This window comes from Protobothrops mucrosquamatus, unplaced genomic scaffold (assembly GCF_001527695.2).
Source record: "Protobothrops mucrosquamatus isolate PMUCROS unplaced genomic scaffold, P.Mucros_1.0 scaffold1080, whole genome shotgun sequence".
NCBI classification, from domain to species: Eukaryota; Metazoa; Chordata; class Lepidosauria; order Squamata; family Viperidae; genus Protobothrops; species Protobothrops mucrosquamatus.
Window position 1 is genome coordinate 122,812 of NW_015387308.1, and position 21,699 is coordinate 144,510.

The window sequence follows — 21,699 nt, forward strand, 5'->3', positions numbered from 1 at the left end:
CATAGAATTCGCTCGCTCTTTCAGTTGCGCGCCGCAGGCGGGGACAGGAGAGGCGCCTAAACATCTTGGCCAGGAGGAAGAAATTATTTCTAGAGCAATTTTCAAGTCTGCGCGTCTTCATGGCTAGAGCTTTTCCCGAGGCAATGGGATAGTCAAGGTGCACCAATCTCTCCTGGACAGGTATGACCAACCTCTCCGATTTCACTCTCTTAATCCTTGCTCGTTTCTCGGTGCATCCTAATCCTTGCGTATTTCTCTTTCTTTCCTGAGCTCCAACTCTTGCGTCAAAATCGATCTCCTTTTCTGGAGAGAGACCGGGTCGGAGATTTAGGCTGGGATCAGTAGCGGGCGAGAAATCAGGTTTTACGGGCATGGATCAGTCGCGAGAAACGAGCTTCAAACCGCTCCTACTTCTGAAAAGTGCCAAACTCAGATGGGCAGTGAGCTTTCGTTATTGAGGGCTACCGTAAACCGCACCTTCGTTTGGCGGGGGTGCCTCTGACACGCTGCCTTTTTCGGGTACGTTCCAAACACAAACACACACACACACACACACACACACACACAAACACATCATACCAAAACTATCCTGGAAGCAAAATGTATTTCAGCTGTCTTCCTTAGAAAGAGAAGCACTTCAGCCAAATCAACTCTTGTTGCACAGAACAGCGAAAAGAGCCCTGATCTTCGGGTCTCCATAGAGATTGCCATCATTTGTTTCCTCCATATAATATGAGGGCAAGACACGCATCACAGGGTTCAGCTTGCACACAAACCGCACAGCCGTGTCCAGCATGTTTACAAAATATTTAACTCACACCACTGCCTTCCTGCTTTCATACTGGACACACGATTTTTTTACAAACTTAGTGTAATTTTAAGAATCATTCAGGGACAGAGGTCCAGAAATTGCCCAGTATGCAAGGGCCGAATATGATTGCTACTTCTTCCAGTAGATAAGCCATTACCCTAAATAACTACATTCCATTTGAAGCACACTTCCTATTTACTAGATCCACAAATAAATTACTTTGTGCACCATTACATGCATAGAAATGATAACTGTTGGAATTGTGAGAAATAGTTATTTAAAACATGAATAAAAGATGAATAAAGACTCCCAAGATAATGAACCCTTTTCAGAAATTTAAGAAAACTTTTTAAAAATGGGTCAGAGAAAAGTTGAAGAAATGTGCATGAAACTATAAATATGTTTGCTATATAATTGTAAAACATTGCCTGGAAGCATATATCATAGAAACTCACAGAAATAAATTACAAACAAGCATAGTCTTGGTTCAAAGAACAACTTCTTTACGAACTCATATGTAGCTGCACAAGATTACTCAGTGGGATAAAAGAAAAGCAAATCACTGAATTAAAGTAGCAAAACAATTCAGCTTATAGCTAAAAGAAAGTGGCTACTTTTTTTTTTAGTTCATTTCCAATTAGCTTACTATATAAAAAAACATGGACAAGTCACACCTAGCCTTAGAAATCTTAAGAGTAACACTACCAATGCTAGTGTTTACCTCATTAGAAAGATGCTAATGCTGTGGATTCTGTACTGTGTGTGTTTCTAAGATTTAGTATGATCCTAGCATTTAAAAAATCTTATAAGGTTGATAATAAATGGGGTAATATATTGTTATTTGAGACGGATGGAAAAAAATGCTAGGAAGACTGATATCAAATTTATTGCGGCCTACATCCACTGATAAGCTTCAAGAAGCCAAATTAAAGAAAATACTGGAGTGCAATTATTTTTATCTTCAAGAGTTGTTAATTATAGCAATGAAGTTATTGTAAGTTGCTGCCTGGACTCACTCAGGATAGGGAGACAGGAAACATATAAATTAAACAAATAAAGACAATTTCAGTCAGGACCATAGGGCAGGATGAGATGCTGTTAAACCTGTTTGTCTTTCCTATTTAAATTGAATACCACATTACAGTTTCTTCATGGAGATACTGATTGGGAATTAAAAAAAAAACAATAAAAAGGGGAAATGTTAAATATTGTTTTAGCATCTTTACCTTATTTAGAATCATCCTCCACTACAGTCAGCATATCAGCTATTAAGACTTAACAACAAACAAAAACTTAAAAAGTACACATTTCCATATCTACCTTGGTCATCAAGGGTAGAGAACATGGCTTTTCATGTTTCTGATAAAAATGTGTTCAGACCCATGATAAATATAGTCCCCTTCCAAGTACTACGAGGCTCTTTGGTATGGATTAGAAGATTGTAAAGTAATAACTATAGTATATATTACACATTATGTTGTTTTATTTAATCAAATATCATCTCCTAAAGTTATCAGGTTCCTCACTCTTTTAATTGGACATTTAAAAAGATATAGAACAAGCATCGTAGAAAAAATGCATAAACCAACAGTACATTACATATTATCCCTGCATATGCTTATTGTCTCGTTCGTTCATCAAAAAACTCACATTATCTCCTCATATTGGCTAGATGTTTGATCAGGTCACTATGGACTATGTGAATACATATTGGGCTAATCCTGTATTCAAAATTCAATATGGTTTATTCTTGCCAGCAATTATGGTGTGCACATTATATAATTCTACTTCAGTTTCAACATTGTACAAACTTAAATATTCAAAGCATAGTAAATAATTAGGCAAACTTATTAGCAAGTAAAAAAATCTACATTTTATTCTTGTATGCAAGTAGATGGATAAGTTCCAAAGATTCATACAGAAGCGTAGCACACAGAATGACAGATAAATAATTACATTTGCCACAGCATGAAGGGCATTAAGTTACACCAGAATCAAAATTCTTAGCATATAAATGATACCAAAATAAGAGGTGTGGTTTCATTTGGAGAAGCAGTACTACACAGATGTGTAAGGTTATAAATCTGTCTACACTAGTACAATACATAAATAGCATAGCACATGTATAAATGCATGCTTAAATATGTAATACTAATAAAACTATATATCCTTGCAGCAGGAAATAATTATATATTGTGCTTTCTCAGATTTTAGAAATAAATCCCACTCAGTTCAATAGAATTTAATCTAAATACAGGTTGTTTTTGACTTGCAAATAACTGAGCATGAAATTACTATTGTAAATCGTGCTAGTCATTAAGTGGGTCATCATGTGACCATGCCTGATTTTACAGCCTTTTTTGCAGACGTTGTTAAGTGAACTTAAAGCAAATTCTGTAGTTGTTAAGCAAAATCTGCAGTCGTTAAGAAACCCTTTGTCAGCAATGGATGTTTTTTGCTGGAAACCGAAAGTATATGCCTATTTCAGGCAAAAAGCCATCAATTGTGATCATGTGACTGCAGTACACTTCAGATAGCCATAAATGCAGGCTAGTTGCCGGGTGCCCAAAATACAATCACGTGATCCTGGAGGGAGCCCAATGGTGCCAAGTCATAAGTACCCTTTTAGGTCCATCATAACTTTGATACTAAGTCAAGGACTACCTGTATAATCCCAACAATTTCAGTAAAGAGACAATTTACTGAAAGTTTCAAAAATTAATTAACCCAACAAAACAGTAATGTGTCTTGTGACTTTCAAGATGACTCCAATTTCCAGCCCTCTCAGTCAGTATGGCTACCAGGAAGAAGGCTATACATTTTGTATCTTCCCATAAGGCAATACTGTATAAGGAGTAAAAATGAGCACAAGTACAGTTTAAAGTGATGTAATAAGAAATAAAGTAAAAGAGCAAAGTGTTGATGCACAAAACTGTTCTACCACAGAAAAATGAATTAAGGAGAAAATCTACAGCTCTGTTTCTAACTTCATGTTTCAAATATTTATGAATACTATTGTTTTAATTATAACATCATTATTTTATTTTTAGTTTCCTCAGATGCAATTTCTAGAGCATATAACGATGAGCCTTCCAGCATTACTTCTCACAACTTCGAGGCCAACATTTAAGGCCTTCTGTCATTCCTTCCCATAGTTACTTTCATTTTAAAAAGAAAAATTATACGTATTAAGTTTTGGTTTTCCTAAGTTCCATGACTTCTCCCTCCCACCTTCCCAGGAGAAAACCCATGTTTAGGTCCAGACTTGCTCCTTTGTTTTCATGGAAGGACTTCAGATACTTGGCTACTTTCTTCCTATCTGTTGATTTTTTTCTGACCCATGGCCAGAATGTGGATGGTTGGCATCACTAGCTACTAATTTATTATACCATCTCAAGCTTTTCCATTTCTTGACCCTCTCAGTATCTTCTTGGGGCTTTGCCTGAGAAGCAGAAATGGTAGCTTTACCAGTACTTTTATTCTTTTATAAAAAAAAACCTGAATTTAAGACCAACTGAAGGAGACCAAGAAGATCAATCTTCTTGCCATTAAGCTTTTTTTTTTCCATCATAGGGAATACTGATTGTGAGATCAAATTTGGGTGCGTCACCAGGGCCAGAGATTTACTCTTCCAAGCGTTTGGACTCATGCTGGAGCCCGTCTTCAGGGAATTATAGGAGCTGAGGGCTTGGCGGCACAAGGAAACAACAGCCAATCGCCGGCCATCAACACACCAATCAGCCAATATAAGGCACCATATAAATACAACTCACAGAACAGCCCAAAGCATGAATTCCAGTAAAGAGAAATTCCCTCAAGATGGGCTCCAGCATGAGTCCGAAAGCTTGGAAAAGTAAATCTCTGGTCCCAGTGACCCACCCAAATTCGATCTTGCATCATTATCCTGGGACATGTATATTTGCCTTCAATATTGATTGTGATTGCTAAGAGATTTTTTTTTTTTTGCACACATTCAGAGCAGTGGTGGGATTCAAATATGTGAACAACCGGTTTTTTTGTGTGGATGCCGCTTCTGGAAGTCCATTCTGGGCCTGGGCAACAAAAAATTAGCTACCGGTTCTGCCGAAGTGGTCCACACCGGCTGAAACCCACCACTGATTCAGAGGCATTCTTTTAATTGTGTTATCTGCTTATTTATTCTACTGGGAAATAGATGTTAAAGCTTGGCTTCTAATTTATGTTGCCATAGTCTTCACAGGCCTGTTCTCTCTCTGTTTTCTCTTTTCTTCTTCCTCTCATTCCTTTAACTCTGTAGAAAATGTAACAAGCTTATTTACCTATATATGGATGTAAAGCAGTTTACTTCAAAGTTGATTAGGTTCTCGTTTTTGTAGCCAAGCGTTGCATTTAGCATTTTAGGGGAGTTTAGAATAGATCACCAAAGTGAGTGGGGTAAAGCTTACAATACTTGATGTGTTTCTCACCGTTAAAATGACGAGAAACTATATTATCAGTTTTTAGCAGGCATGATCAAACAGGGTTTGTGGGCTTCCTAAAGGGTCCTTGGGGCAATCTGGGGATCACCTTTTTCTTTATTACTCACACAAAGGGTCCTTCTTTATTATTCGTGCATTCTGGGACTGAACCTTGGCATTTAAATTAGAATCTGAATTATGTAAAGATTCAGGTTAATGTGCTATTCCTTCGAATCAACGTAATGAACTTTTAAAAGAGGCGGAGCTGGACTCTGCTGAACCTTTGCGGCTCACTCCTGTCTTTCTCGCAGCAGGGCTTCAGAGTGAGAGCTTTGCAGCCATTGGCCGAACTCTTGTCTACCGCAGCCAATTGGGAGGGACGGTTTGAGCTGTCTCAAGTTTTCGCGCGCTCACGGTCGCTTCTCTCTTGTCTTTCTATTCAGCTTGCGTGTTTATGGAGCCGTGGACCCGGGTCCGCTCATCGCCCCTGCGCGTCTCCCGTTCCCTGGGCAATGCTGCAGCAGCTGCCGCCGCCGCCGCCCCCTCCTAAGAGGACGTGGGCTGTTCGGCAGAAACTGACCTGGGTGAAGGAGGAGGAGGAGGAGGAAGCGGAGCCTGTCCCCCGGCGGCCGGACCCATTACTATGGCCGTGTTCTGCTATGCGCTCAACAGCCTAGTGATCATGAAGAAGAGCGGCGAGGAAGAAGAGAAGAGCGGGGGCCGTAGAGGAGGCAGGAGCAAGACCCCGCCTGCCACGCGCAGACAAGTGCCGCCTGAAGTCGTCCGGGGAAGCGGGAGGCATAGCAGCTATTGCCCTTTGCCTCTGGGCAGCAGCGGCAGTTCCAGCGGCACCCCGACTGCGTTCCTCTTCCCTCCAGCTGAACCGCCGCCGGCCACCGAGGAGGCTCCTGCTCTGAGGAGCCCTCGAGAGCTCAGCAGCCCTATCTGGACTAGCCCCCAGAGCCGATCTCCTTCGCCCGGCTGGAAAGAGTCTTGCAGGACGTCGCGGCTCCTCCAACGGGAGCTGCAGAATGTGCAGGTGGTTGAGAAAGTGGGGCTGTTCGAGGCGCACATCCAGGCGCACAGTTCGGGGGGCGCCACTTCCCCCCTGAAGAGTCCCCGTCTGCCCAGGAGAAACTCGCCTTCCCCAAGCCGACCTCGCCCCCTGCAGCTGGCGGAGGATGCCCCGGTGAGGCAACGAGAGATAGAGGAGGGAATCAAGGAGCTCGATAGACTCTGGTTCCGACTGGAAACTACTGGGAAGGCGGCAGAGAAAGAGGCAGAGAAGGGTTCCGGGGACACCCGTGTATTACAGGTGGCGGGCAAGGAAAAAATGGACAGTGTGTCTCCGTCTACTGACAAAGAAAACGGGCTCTTCCGAGAACAGTGCCCAAAGGCACCGCAGTCGGCCAAAGAGAACTTTGGAGCACAGGATTCAGAAGAGATGGAGAGCAGGAGCCAAACTGGGATGTGGAGTTCGGATCAAATGGATAAAGGACCTGCGTTGTTGAAAGGGCCCAATTCTAACGAGATGGGGAGGGTCAATGGGGTTTCCAGGGCACAGGAGTCCAGGCAGGCGGAAAGGGGTCTGTGGCCTATTGGGAGGCAGGGCTTTGAGGTGAGAAGTGAGCCTCTGGAAGAAAAAGATTCCAAAGATATGGAGAGCAGGGGAAGCTGTGAGGAAACTGGGGGCTCTGATGAGATGAGCATTGTGATGCAGCCAGGTGAAGGCAAGGCACAACTTTTGGAGGGGTCAAGCAAGGTGAGCAGTTGCTGTGAGAATCAAGGCTTTATAGAAATTGGGCTCTGGAGGAGGGACTTTTCTGGAGGGCAGGGCTCAGGAGCCATAGAGATGCCCCTTGGAGAGCTGCTCCCTTCAGGAGATCCGCCTTGCCTTGCCAGAACTGACAGCAAGGAGGGTAGCAGCAGCCTGTTCGCTTTGGCATTCACTGAAAAGCAGTCTTGGTCTGAGACTATGGCTGAAGCCCATGCTGTTGGGCTGCAAGAACAGCAGCTTCCCTCAGGGACCTCTGCAACTCTACCACAACCTAGACAGTCCCTAGTGGAAGGGGGGAGCTGCTGTGGAGGTGCAAGCATACCTGCTGTTATTGTGACAGACCTGGATGCTGAGGAGGAAGAAAAAACAGGAGGAGCCCCCCCAAAGGACATGCCAATCAGGAAGCTGTCTTCTTCCTCAGCTTCTTCCACTGGCTTTTCCTCATCCTGGGAAGAATCTGAAGAAGATATCTCCAGTGATCCTGAGCGATCTTTGGACCAGAGTCCAGCCTTCCTGCAGACCCTGGATAAACCCAGAGTGGTAAGTTCTGAGTAAGCAATGTCTCAGATGATTAGGGGAACCAGACATCTCAAGATGTGATAAAATTTCCCTGACCATCTTTAATGGAGATAGAATACCCTTATGTTTTTTTTAAAGAATGGTCTTTTAAAAATAGTTTCTGTGATATTAACTTTTCCTGCATGTGAGTTGTTCTGATCTTACTTTGTTAAAAATGAAAAAAGTAAAAGCATTACGTCTGCAAGCTGAGCCATAAAATTTGTATCTCGGTTCCAGGTGACTTTAAGGGATCATTCCATCAATTATGGAAACCAGAAACTGGCATGGAATTTATTGGTGGGAAGAACTATAGCATGATGAAATTAGATTGTGGGGGGAAAAAACATAAATGGACTACATCTAATTTTTGTGGTAAAACCAGATGTGGTGATTAACAATTTAATGCATAGTTCTGTGTATATTTGCTGAGAAGCATTCTGCACCAGTGAGATTTATTCCTAAATAAGTTTGTAATCGATCTAAACAGAATCATAAACCTCAAACACTCCAGAGATCATCGAAACTCACTCCCTGCCCCTTGCAGAATCTTCTAAAGAAAATTATTAATAATCATTATTTAAATCACTAAAGTTAAATAACTACTGATTTAAATCAAAATTCCTTGACATTCTTGACATTCTATTTCTTCTAAACAAGCATGCATACTGACTGCTCTAACAAAGTGTAGCATTATGCAAGCAAAAATATTTAAAAGTTCACATGTCCTGCAGAACTCTATTTGGACATCAGATACCTACTTCCATTGTCATTATCTGTACATAAGTCAGATGGCTTATTTGAAGACTAAGATTGCAATGTAGATTTTCCATTTGAACAACTAATTTATATTAGGGAAAAGAGTGATTTAAGCCTAATTTCAGTATACATAGTGGTTTTGTATGAATCTCACTACAGTGCTGAAAAGACAAATGAGATGGTGGTGTACTGTTTGCAATGGGTATGATGGTTTTGAAACTCATGTAAGCCTATAATTGCTGTAGGTTCAGCTTCTCATAATCAAATACCACATGGGTTGAACAGAAAATGAGGACAGATAATCATATTGTATTACTAATTTGAATTTTAAGGCCTTGCTTAGAGCAGAGAGTTTCAGCTGTTAACATTTATCCCAAATGAATAGAAAGAATGACTATTTGTCACTTTTAAAAAAGTTGCCAATTTGCCACACAATGTTATTTCATTATTAAGAAATGTAACAGCTGTTATTAATTGGGGTGGTTCATGCTGTAATTCTGAAATAAAAAGCCAGAATAAGTGCCAAGCATTCTCCAGTTCTTTTAGCTATGGCTTTTTATGAACAGCTATAAGTAGCATATAACTTGGGCATCTTGTGATATAAGAGTCATATAAATAAGTAGAGATGATGATGATGTTAACTTTTTTCATTCTGAAACGTACTGTCCAACATTCAGTGTCACAGTGCAAAATATGTATTGGGAAACTCAGTCTTCAAAGTTGTCTGAGCCTTTATATATCTGGAACTCATCACATTGAAGAAAGCTATGTTATAGTTTCTTTCTAGTGTTTGTTGATAGGCAAATCATACTAATTTAACTAGCACGCCCATTAAGATTAAAAACCTTATATGTGTTCTCCCTTATAGTCAATCTTTATTTTAACAGACAGTCCATAATCCCTTATTAAGCTTTTCAGAATGATGTTCTGAGATTTTCTGTGCTATTGGTGTATTTTGCTAAATTTTACAGTACTGAATGTTAACATTTAACTCTGGTTTATTCCCTTGCTTTTCTAGTCGTAATCAAGCATTCTTATGTGGAGAAAATATGCCCTAATATCCTCATCCTGCTTCCTGATTTCTGGTTTGTACCAGGAGCATATGGTATATAAATAAAACAGACAGATTTTCAAAATACATATTGTCAAAATTCAACTTCTGAAACAGATTCCTGGATTTCTGATTTGAGCATACACCAGATTTTCACTTTAATATATTTCCAACTTCTACTACAAATAAACAAAAAAATATTGTCTCTGTGCTCACAGTTAATGGATAAGTGGTTTACATATTATATTTAACCATAATGTCCCTGATTTAGCATAATATGCTAAAACATGATCTTGTGACTTAATATGTGTGAACTAGGCCACTGCTGCAAAGATAGGCATTACTGTCAGGGTAGAAGCTGCTTTGCTTAGGCATGTAATTCCTTAGCTTAGACAATGAAATTTATTCTGGATGCTTTAGTAAGAGCATGATCAGATGATGGTATATTTACTACTTTTAAGATGCCATTTCTGTTGTGAAGGTACTGTAATTCACCATTTGGTGTTTTGGGGAAATTGCATAATATATATCTGAGACAACATGTTCACAAAATATAGTTACCTCACAGCTTCAGGAAATTCCTTTTGCAACCATACGAACATAATGTGAAAGCATGTGAGATTTTCCCAAATATATATGAGAAATTTGTTAATATTCATTTTTCCTTTGGACACTATGTTGGAATTTTGATTTATCAAGCCATTTTGAGATTTGCCTCTTTTTTGCAAATTTGTAGAACGAAATCAAAATAGATTTTTTTTTAATTTTTAGAGGGAAGAAATTGTAGTCATTATCTTGTGGGTAAGAGAAGAAAGCTTAAGAAGATTATGCAGATACTAGACAATTGGACATTTTAAAGTATAAATACAGGGACATTGGATTGCATACTCCTGGATACCACTATGTCTTAGGGCAGAGCATCGCCCACCTATTACAAGAGTTAATGGCAGTGTTCATACTTCTAACTAACCCATAACTAATTCACATGATTTCTTGGTTTTAGTTTAGAATGCTCTGTAAATCTAGCAAGTATAGTTTGTAAACTATGGTTTATGGTTCAGTATATATTGAAAGCTTATCCAGTTGTGATTGATTCTGTAAATTACGGTTAAATCATAACACAACATAATATTTGAAATCTGGTCAGAGGCAGATTACCAAGATTGCTCTGAGAAAGAAGCTTTCTAATGGGCTTGTTAGATTAGAATCCAAACTCACAATCTATGATATTATGAATTGTGTAAGAATTTTTTTTTATACAGTGATTGCAGCAAGGGATATTGTTCAAAATTTTATCTCTAAAAGGTACTATGGAGTGTTAAAATACAGTTTTTTGCATGACGCCAGAAAAAGTGCCACTGGTTAAACAAACAGATATTATACTTGTTCTCCTTTACAGCTTGAAGCACTTTTTAGAGATTGAATCTATGTGCTCTGCAACAGAATTAAACAAGCTTTTCCTAAAGTGGAAAGTTCTAAAAATATGCTGAGATTATAATTTCCATAGTTCCTATACAGAATTGCTAACAGGTAGCTGAGAATTCTGAATATTGCCATTCCAATACATCTGGAAAGTGCCAGACTGAAGAAAGCTTAAAATTATGGGAAAACTGAACCCGCAGTTTAATCCACTCAACTAATCCCATCCAGTCTTTTCATATGGCTAAGCACAATACCTGAGACACAGTTTTGATGATAGTTTGATATACATTCTCCAAATCTTTGCCTCTAGCTATATTCTGCAGCTATATTTTAATGCTTGAAAAATCAGTCATGTTTCCAAGTAAACCGATCTTCTGTCTGAATGTATGAAAGCACAAAGTATAAAAGGGACTGAAAATTGTTCTGATTTTACCTCAGTATTCATATGCTTGGGTTCTGCCACCTTTGCTTATTCAGTATGAAGAATTTTTAATATGTTCATCTGCAAGCACTTCATAGTATTTTCATGATTAAGAAGCTGCTCGATTAATTAACTGCTAGAAATAATTTCATGCATCCAGATCCTGAGAATAATTTATACATTATGGTCTATACAGAAATATAGCAATCTCCCAATTGGGCTATTGCAAAAGTTTTCAGAAGCTTCAGCTGGTACAGAGTGTGGATGTGGAGCCATACTGGGTTCATAAGAAGAGCACATATAACACCCTTGCTCAGCGAATTGCACTGGATGCTAGTTTGTTTCCAGGTCCAGTTCAAGGTGTTGCTCATCACCTATAAAACCCTACATGGGACCAGGAAAGCCTCTGATCTCTTGGCCTTCTGCAAAGGGGTCAAAACTTGGCTCTGTGGTCTTGCATGGGGGATACAGAGGACATTGCAACCATGGGGTTGGCTAGTCCCCTGAGAGCCTCCCCACCTGTTATACTCCAATGTTAAATGGCCATCTTAGCATTTTTTTTTCTTTTTGATGTTTAATTGTCATTATTTTATCATTAATTGTTTTAATCCTAATTCAATTTTTAATTTTAATGTTATTTTTATACTTTTTATAGGTTATATTATATTGCACACTGCCCAGAGCCTCTTTTTGAGGGACCTGAGCAGTTTAGAAATATGAAATAAAAATAAATGCATAAATAAATATAAACTAACCAAAGCAATATCTTTTTAAAATTTGTAGTTTAGCATTTCCTATTAGCATTTCTAAAACTAGTTTGTCCAAATATAACCTTTGCTTTGTAATTTCCCCCTATAACCAACTCATCTACTAAAACCTTTAAATAATAGTTCCCATCATTCAATGTAGGAGTGAAATATTTGTCTTTTTATTACTCAACTGCATGTCCTAATATGGACATAGAATAAATGATGGCTTGAAGTAGGATACACCTTATTTAAATACTTATAACTGTAGGCTCTGGTGATCGTCCTTTTCTTAACACTGAATGATGAGGAAATCTTTCAGGAACATCTGCTTGTCTTATTGTAACTCACGTTTTTTGTGGGTAAGTTTCTGCATTGATGTCTCAACACAATATTACTTCAATATGTTTTTCAATCCATAGTTCCTATTTAAACTAGAAAGTTTTAGATTAAAATTAATATATATTTCTTCTGAAAAAGAAAGACGCTCTAAATCACTATCTTTAAAAACGTTCTGCTTAAATTGTGTACAATACCATATAGGTACACTGTGTAATTAGTCCTTGTCTAGATAAGAACACCAAGCAACACTATGTTCTATGCCAGTAATATCTGTAGAGCATTTCAGTTACTTTCAACAAGGCTTCTCTGTTACTTTCTAATATCCTGTAATAGGATAATGTCCTGTAACTCTGTGGTCTGGTTCACACATCACACTAAGGAATATTAATGCTTGTGGTTTGAATTTAATGTATTATGTGAATTGTGCTTCGCCCATAATTTTAACATCATAATTTTGCTATGTATTTTTGGTGGAATTGTAAGGCTTTTCATCATTTGACTTAGTATTGCCTTGGGCCAATGAAGTTTAGTCATTTTTGAAGTATATCACATGCTACTTTTCTCTATTCTAGAAACCTACATCACATACTGTTTCAATTCATTCTCATAGACTCACAATTTACTTTTTCAAAGAAAAAGAATTCTTTTAAAAACAGATTTTGCACAAAAAATCTAATGGATTAGTATAAAAATGACAGATATCCATTTGTAAACACAGATATAAAAGAGATGATATAAATTCAATATATTATAACAACTAATGCATAAACATGGGAAAACCAGAATGTTTATTGAAAAATAGGTATAGATTAATATTTACAAGTATTGCAGGATACGATTATTAAAAATTCATATTAAGGGAATAGGCATCATATCTATCGTATACTACATTATGCTCTTGGAAGCATAATTTCTGTGCAGTGTGAATTGAGGTTTATTGGCTGAAGTTGTTGATAATAGAGTGCAGAAAGACAAAAATGCATTTAACAAAGTTATTTTATAGAATTACGTAGCATAAGGTATGGTAATGCAAAGAGTTTTAGAAGATTATGAGCAAGGAAAATAAACCTGTCAGTAGCTATTTAATATAATAGACAAGAATGGAAGATCATATGTTTAAAAGCAGTAAACATATAAATACAGGATGTCTGGAATAATTAGATGATGGTTGTCATCTTTATGCTTTGCCTATGAACTTGCAGAAATATCTTATTGGTTAGTTTTCAAGTTAGATTGCTGAACTATATAAATGAATGTTGTGATCCAGCAAGCTGGTTTTAAGTTCTTACCCCACACAGCATGGAATTCATGGAATGTAACATTACTCTGAAAAATTCAACTATCATTTGTTTTTAACAAATCACATGTTTCATTTCACTTAACTAAAGCTGTTACTAAGGTATAGAACTCTATGAAAAGACATGATATGACTTGAATACCTTCAACTTTTTTGCAGTGTTGGCTCCTAACAGCTCACAATATCCACTTGTGTTGTTTACTCTTAGTGTGATATATGTCTTTTCTCAGTTTGGATATGAAGCAATTAATAAAACATTGCTTTGAATTCGTTAGCATAAATGCATGTTTTTAAAACTTACTTAGTTTTAAGTTCTATTCCTGTCATTCCATATTTTTTTTTCTTAACCCTCTTCATTTGGAAAAAAAAGGTTATATAAGGCTACCTGTGTGAATAAAACATTCATGATTGATGTATTCTGAGTCCAGAACTTTCCTAATAATGAGATAAACGTGACTGGGCTTATTTTGTGCTTTTTTTTCCTTTTGCACAACAAGTTTGATTTTATCCATAATGCTTTAACAATTTTTCTTTCCTAATGGAAGAGCTCTCTTTCAATCTCCTATTTCATACTGGATTCCGTCTTAATTCTATAATCTTTTGTTATAGAAGATGATTATACGATACAGGAACAATTAGTCCCTGAAGATGTAATTGTAATATTGGCCCAGGCTTGTACTAAAATATTTTTGATCCTTGAGAGGAAGCATCTCATACTGTAAATTCAAGTCCCCAACAAAGCATGCAAGAAATTAGTATCGAGAAATATTTATCACAATGGTACATGTCAGATAGTTTTTTTTAAAAAGTACAGATTCCTGTTTCAAAAATTGTATCTATAATAGAACATGTGTTTTACGTTAAGCGTTACAATTGTTTTAAGTTAAAGCATTACAAACAATATGTTTGTCTTTGAAGGAAGATCCATATATAGCAACATTTCAACAACAGTTTTAGAATTTGCAAGGTTTCCCCAGAGACAGTTAAGAATGTTAACTTTCAGTTCAATTACGTATGTGGCTTTGAGAGCACGCTCTTGTAAAAACAATGAAAAAAGTCTCTTATGAGATAAGAATATACATTTGTGTTATATAAAGCCTACAATAACCCCTAATTGTGAAAATTAATAATGTTGATGGCATATTTTGCTAATTTTGCATCTTGATAAAAGTTATTATTGTGTCTAATTTACTCAGTGATTGCAAAAGTTATTTTAAATAAGATTTGAAGAAAACAAGGAATTCTTCTCTCTTTTTTTCACAAAGAAACTGTATTCAGTTTTCTAGTTCTTATGAGAATAATCTATTCTCTCTTTGGCAAAAAAAGCAAAAGCGCAGCACTTTTAAGGTACTTTTTCTAGTTTTAAATGCAACATTTTCATAAGAGCACTAAACAGGATGCCTTTAGAATTTAAAAATACTGAAGTGGTAAATGTGCTTATTTTTGACTGGAAAGAGTTAGTCTATGCATAGTTGCTATCAAAGTGTTACTATTGCTCCTGTTCAACATACAGTAGAAGGCTATTTTGCTTGCTGAGGTTAGTTAGGCCATGAAGGTGAATCTCTCTTCTCCAAGCTGGTAACCTCTAGATCAGGGGTGTCAAACTGCTGTCCCGCGGGCTGGATGCATCATGCCAAAACCGCGCCCACCCCATTGCTGGCAGTGGGGAAAAAGTCGCCATACGTCACGTGACGTCGCGAGTTTGAACACCCGTGCTCTATATGTACAAGAATTTTAATTTCCATATTATCAAACCAATATAGCTTTTTATGGAAGATTTGCCTAACCTTTAATAGAACTGTTGAAATATTATCTTAATAACTGCTACTAGGATCCTAATATAAAAGTTTTATTAGAGCAAAGTATCAGTGACCTCCAAAATATTATGACAGCAGATGAATTTGTGGTAAACGATTTGCTACATAGTCACAACAGTTCATGAATGCTGTGTTTGTAATAAAAATATTTTGAAAAGTTTTACTGACCCATCACCTTTCACATCTGCTGCACCCAGCGCTTGTTTAGTTTCTCCAACTGGCACAGTGTGATGGCTCCAGGTGGAATGAAAAGTAGAAAAAAGGGTTATGTGTTACTATTGAATTGCCTCATACGTTAAGGTCAATTACTGAAAAACGTTTCCTAGTACTGAAATAGAACAATCACTTTTATATTTCTGTGTGCCCAGGGCTAGCATAGGACAAAGCATTCTAAAATGCTTTGTGCCTACTTTGAGCACAAAACATTTAACATAAGCAAAAGATTGAGAAGTGTTGCATGTGTTTGCTATTAAAATGAAAAGTTTATTCATTTCTTTGATTGGCAGTGAGTGAGAAGTAATGTTGAAATGTGCTTACTGTAGTTCATAATAATATATTTTATTCAAACACTATGCATAGCCCTTGGTTTTTTTTCCCTGAGGAGTTCAAAAGCACTGGATTACAAGAGCAAGAGCAAAAAAGATTAATTTCCTATATAAACCACTCTTATTTCTTCTCTAGGAACTTGGGAATGGGAAAACAAACATTATTTAGCAAGAGCTAGTTGTTGTGAAAGAAAAACAGCAACTAGAATTAAATACAGTACATACATAAACAGCATGCTATTCACTTTCAGAGTAAGCAACATTATATAAAGTACAGAAAAGGAATCAGAATCAGAATAGAGCTGGAAGGGACTTTGGAGGTCTTCTAGTCCAGCCCCCTACTCAAGCAAGAGATCCTATACCATTTCAGACACGTGATTGTCCAGTCTTTTCCTAAAAACCTCCAGTGATAAACCACCCACAATGTCTGAAGGCAAGATGTTTCACTGGTTAATTGTCCTAACTGTTAGGAAGTTTATCCTTATTCCAGGTTGCTTCTCTCCTTGATTAGTTTCCAACCATTGTTTCTTTTCCTGCCCTCTGGTGCTTTGGAGAATAGTTTGATGTTCTCTTCTTTATGGCAGCTCCTTAAATACTGGAATACTGATCTCATCTCACCCCTGTTTCTTCTTTTCTTTAGACTAGCCAACACCATTCTTCAAATCTTTTAGTCTCCAGGCCTTTAATCATCTTAATTGCTCTTCTTTGTACTTTTTCCAAAGTCTCAACATCTTTTTTGTAATGTGGTAACCAAAACTGGATACAGTATTCCAGGTGTGGTCTTACTAAGGCTTTATAAAGCGGTACTAATAGTTCATGTGATTTTGATTCTATGCCTCTGTTTATACAACCAAGGACTGTGTTAGCCTTTTTGGCTGCTACCGCACACTGCTCACTCATGTTTAAGTGATCATCCACTAGGACTTCAAGGTCCCTCTCACAGTTACTGTTTTTGAGCCAGGTTTTACCTAATCTGTACTTGTACCTTTGGTTTTTTCTGACCAGGTATAAAACCTTGCTTTTGTCCACATTAAATTTCATTTTGTTGGATAGGGCCCATTGTTCAAGTCTTTCAGGACCTTTTTGGATCCTGAGCTTGTCTTCTGGGGTGTTGGCTATTCCTGCCAGCTTAGTGTCATCAGCAAATTTGATGAGTTCCCCTTCTATTCCTTCATCTAAGTCATTTATGAAAATATTGAAGAGTACTGGGCCTAAGACAGAACTTTGCTTACTTCCCTTCATGTAGATGTAGTACCATTAAGGACTACTCGTTGCATACGGTTTGTCATCCAATTACAAACCCATCTGATGGTGATGTTGTCTATCTCATATTTTTCTACTTACCAAGAAGTAGGTTGTGGTCTACTTTGTCAAATGCCTTTCTGAAGTCTAAATATACCATATCCACAGCATTTCACTGGTCTATTGATTTAGTCACTTTGTCAAAGAATGAAATAAGATTGGTTTGGCATGATCTGTTTTTAACAAATCTGTGCTGGCTTCTAGTTATAACTTTGTTTGTTTCTATATGTTCACAGATCTGTTTTTTTATTATATTTTCAAGTATCTTCCCAGGTATTGATGTTAGGCTGATTGGTCTGTAGTTTCCTGGGTCTGTTTTTTCCCCTTTTTTTGAATATGGGAACCACATCAGCTCTTTTCCAATCCTCTGGTAGTTCCCAGTGCTCCAAGATTTTTTAAAGATATGATAGAATGGCTCTGAGATAACATCTGCCAGCTTCTTTAGAACTCTGAGATGGAATCCATCAGGTCTCAGTGATTTATATTAATCAAGGTCAGACAGTGTTCTACCATTTTCTTGCTTATTTTAATTTTTTTTTACAGTTATGTTTTTGGTATGTTGGGCTAATTTCTTTTTGGGTGAAGACTGATGCAAAGAATGAGTTAAGCAGCTCTGCTTTCTCTGTTATTGTTATTGTCTGTTACTTCCTTCTCATCTTCTCCCTTTTTTTCTTGTTATTTATATGTTGAAAAAAAATGTTATTGTTTTTGACTGTTGATGCAAGTCTTTGTTCATTCTGAGCGTTTGCGTTCCTGATTTCATCTTTGCTGATTCTGCCTATCTGCTGATATTCTGCCTTAGTTAGGTATCCCTCTTTCCATTTTTTGTACTTATCCTTTTTGTCTTTTAGTTTATCAGAGAGTTCTTTGTGCAACCATGCTGGTTTCTTCTTGGATTTCTTGCTTTACTTTTTTAGTGGTATTGTGTTGGACTGGGCTTTTAGGATCATATTTTTCAGTGTTTCTCCGCTTCTTGACTTTTTTTGCCCCTTTAGGATTTTTATTCATGAAATTTTGCTTAGGCTCTTTCTGAGTTTGTTAAAATCAGCTCTTTAAAGTTTAAAATACTGGTTGAATTATATTCTATTGCTTGTGTTTGCATTATATTGAATTCCAGTATGATGTGGTCACTCTCCCCCAAGATTCCAGCAACTTCAACTACCTCTATCACTTCTTCTCTATTAATAACAATTAGGTCCAGTATAGTTTTTTCTATAGTTCCCTCCTCTACCTTTTGAATGACAAAGCTGTCAGCTAAGTTGGTTAGGAATCTGTTTGTCTTCCTTTTGCTGCAGAGTTTGTCTCCCACTTGATATCAGGGTAGTTAAAGTTTCCCATTATTACTGTTTCCTGAATACATTTGTTAATTGATTAGCAAAGAGTTCATCTATTTCTTCTGCTTAGTTGAGTGGCCTGTAGTATACACCTATAGCAATGTCATTTTTTCTCCTTTTTATATTGACCCATATGGATTCTAGGAGGTTTTCATCTTTGGTTTTGTGTTTTTCTGTAGAGATATAGTGATCTTTTATATATAATGCAACTCCACCTCCTCTTTTGTTAGGTCTGTTTCTTTTGAATAGTTTGTATCCTTCCATCAGTACATTCCATTCCTGAGTTTATCCTACCAGGTTTCAGTAATAGCAACTATATCACTAATACTTCAAGTTCACCCTGTTAGTTCCCTAAACTTTGAGCGTTAGTGTATAGACATTTGAGTCCTTTATTGGTCTTGGGTATGTTTCTTATATCTCCTACTTTATAACTGGGATTTACATCCTTTCCATCACTCTCTATTTCATTATGTATTTCTTTTTTATTTCTTTTTTCTCTTTACTCTCTTCCTCCTTATGTGATTCGTTATCTAGTGGAATTAGGTTCTATAGGTTGTAAAGATAGTAAACGAAAGAAATTAAAGTCAGAAAATAAGATAAGGAAACATATCTAAACCTAGTTTACATAAAACATCCTTGCATCAACTATGTCATGAATTGCTTTCTAAATCACTTTTGTTCTTTAAACTTCTCAGTTTTTTTGTGAACTTAATCTGCTCCAGCCAACCATTTTATTTCTTCCATAAATTTTGTTTGCTATTTGATCCTCATTCATTCTTTCTGTACAACCCAACTACAAGTACGTCTTCCATACTGATAATTTATTTTTGTATTCACTACACATTAGTTCAATATTCATTCATTTTTGATTTTGTACTTCTTATCCCATTTCTGTTATATTAAACTGATATTTATGCTTTCACCGACATACTCAATCTCCACTTCTGTATACAGGTAGTCCTCAACATACAGCAGGTTGCTTAGTGACCGTTCAAAGTTACAACGGCACTGAAAAAAGTGACATGACCACCTTTCATACATATGACCATAGCAACATCCCCATGGCCACATGATTTACATTTGGATGCTTGACAAGTGACTCACATTTATGACAGTTGCAGTGTCCCGGGGTCGTGTGATCCCCTTTTGCAACTTTTTGACAAGCAAAGTCAATGGAGAAACCAGATTCACTTAACAACCGGGTTACTAATTTAACAACTGCAGTGATTCACTTAACAAATGTAGCAAGAAAAGTTGTAAAATGGGACAAATCTCACTTAATTTTTTTTCACTTAGCAACATAAATTTTGGGCTCAATTGTGGTCATAAGTTGAGGACTACCTGTAGTGGGTAGAAGCATGCACCAATGCATAGCTACTTTTACTTCTTTTACTGAACCTTCATTCCATGCTGCAAGCCACATGTAACCACTTATTACTATCTATCTATTAGTATCTGTTTCTGTTTTCCCACATTTAGTAAGCATTTTTACCCCCCAAAAAATACAAATATCTTCTACTTGATTTAATTTTCACCATTTATGTATAATTTTCAATTATTTCCATGTCAAATCCAATTGCCTTGCTCCTTGGTACATTAATTTTCAAATCCATACTCCATCTTACAGTGTATTGGGTATCTAATATTTTGTTGCAAATACTCTGGGCTATCAGTCAGTAATATGACAGTTTTTATACACAAAAATGTATATATAATCTTATCCCGTGGTGGGATTCGAATAATTTAACATCCGGTTCTCTGCCCTAATGACCGTTTTAATCTGGCTTTGCAGCAAACAAGGAGATTGGAGGCACGTGAAGGCATGCTAGTCTGGCGTCTCAAAAATCTGCTGGATGTTTGCTACCATTTTAAAGTTTTCTTGATGGCAGAATGTGGATCCTTCCCATTGTGCATCAAGTAAAATTGAAAGAAAATTAAACAGTCTGGCAGCAAAAATCCAGCAGCAGGGGAAAAAAAACCCGGTCTCAAGTACAGGGAATCAGCACCGCCCCCCTCCCCCCCCCATGCCTTCACTTCATTCAATTGATCAGCTGGCTACCGTACTGTAGAAGTGAGGTTTAGCAGGCCGAGCATGGAGGCAGAGGCATGGCCATTCATTCAGCAACTCTTCCAAGTAATCATGATGCTGAAAAAGGAGAATTTCCCCTGTTTCCTGCCAGGTTCCCACAACAAAAGCAATGCAGAAGCCAACAAGAAATCACAAATTGCTCCTCCCATACATGCATGCACACATACATATATACATACCACCCTTATTATTTTTAAAAAATAGCTCTGGTAGCAAATACAATACTTCTTATCTCTTCCCATTTTCACTACAACAACAGTCTTGTGAAATGTGTTGGACTGAGAAAGACAGACTGGTCCAGCCGACTTTTATACCTAAGTAGGAGGAGAACTCATAGTCTCCTGGCTTCTAGCCTGGTTCCTTAACCGCTATACCAAACTGGCTCTACTACACATTCACAAATATACATACTAAGATAAGGCATATTTTTTAAACAAAAATCTGCTTGCTTTAATTTGGATAAATAAAAGGTTCTGAAATTATAGACTAGTTCAAGTTGCCCTCTAAATACTAATCTTTTAAGATAGTAACATATCTATGTCATTAGAGAACACAGTATAATTTTTCCCATGTATTCACTGTTATTTGACATCTTGACTTAGAATCAATCTAAGTTTAATTAAAATATGAGCTCAATAATAATTTTTAAATATTGTGTAGCACTGAAGTCACTTATGTTAATATCTGTATAGACACCATGTGACTAAATCTAGCCTTCCATTAGAGTAGAGTAGAGTAGAGTAGAGTAGAATAGAATAGAATAGAATAGAACTGGAAGGGAGCTTGGAGGTCTTCTAGACCAGCCCCCTGCTCAAGCAGGAGAACCTATACCATCTTAGACAAGTGATTGTCTATAACAGGCATGTCAAACTTGCGATGTCACGTGACGTCGCACGACGTATCGGAACTTTTTCTCCATTGCCAGCAATGGGGTGGGCGCGGTTTTGGGATGACGCGTCTGGCCCGCGGGCCGGCAGTTTGACACCCCTGGTCTA

General features: G+C 37.4%; 1 protein-coding gene across 1 annotated transcript in view; it reads left to right on the forward strand.

Moving 5' to 3' along the window:
- Positions 1 to 5,890: 5,890 nt before the first annotated feature.
- The window catches only part of ITPKB (inositol-trisphosphate 3-kinase B), a 71,124-nt gene continuing 55,315 nt past the window's right edge, over positions 5,891 to 21,699 (forward strand). The window contains exon 1 of the mRNA XM_015820179.1: positions 5,891 to 7,564. Coding sequence (XP_015675665.1) covers positions 5,891 to 7,564 — 1,674 coding nt within the window. The remainder of the gene's footprint in view (positions 7,565 to 21,699) is intronic.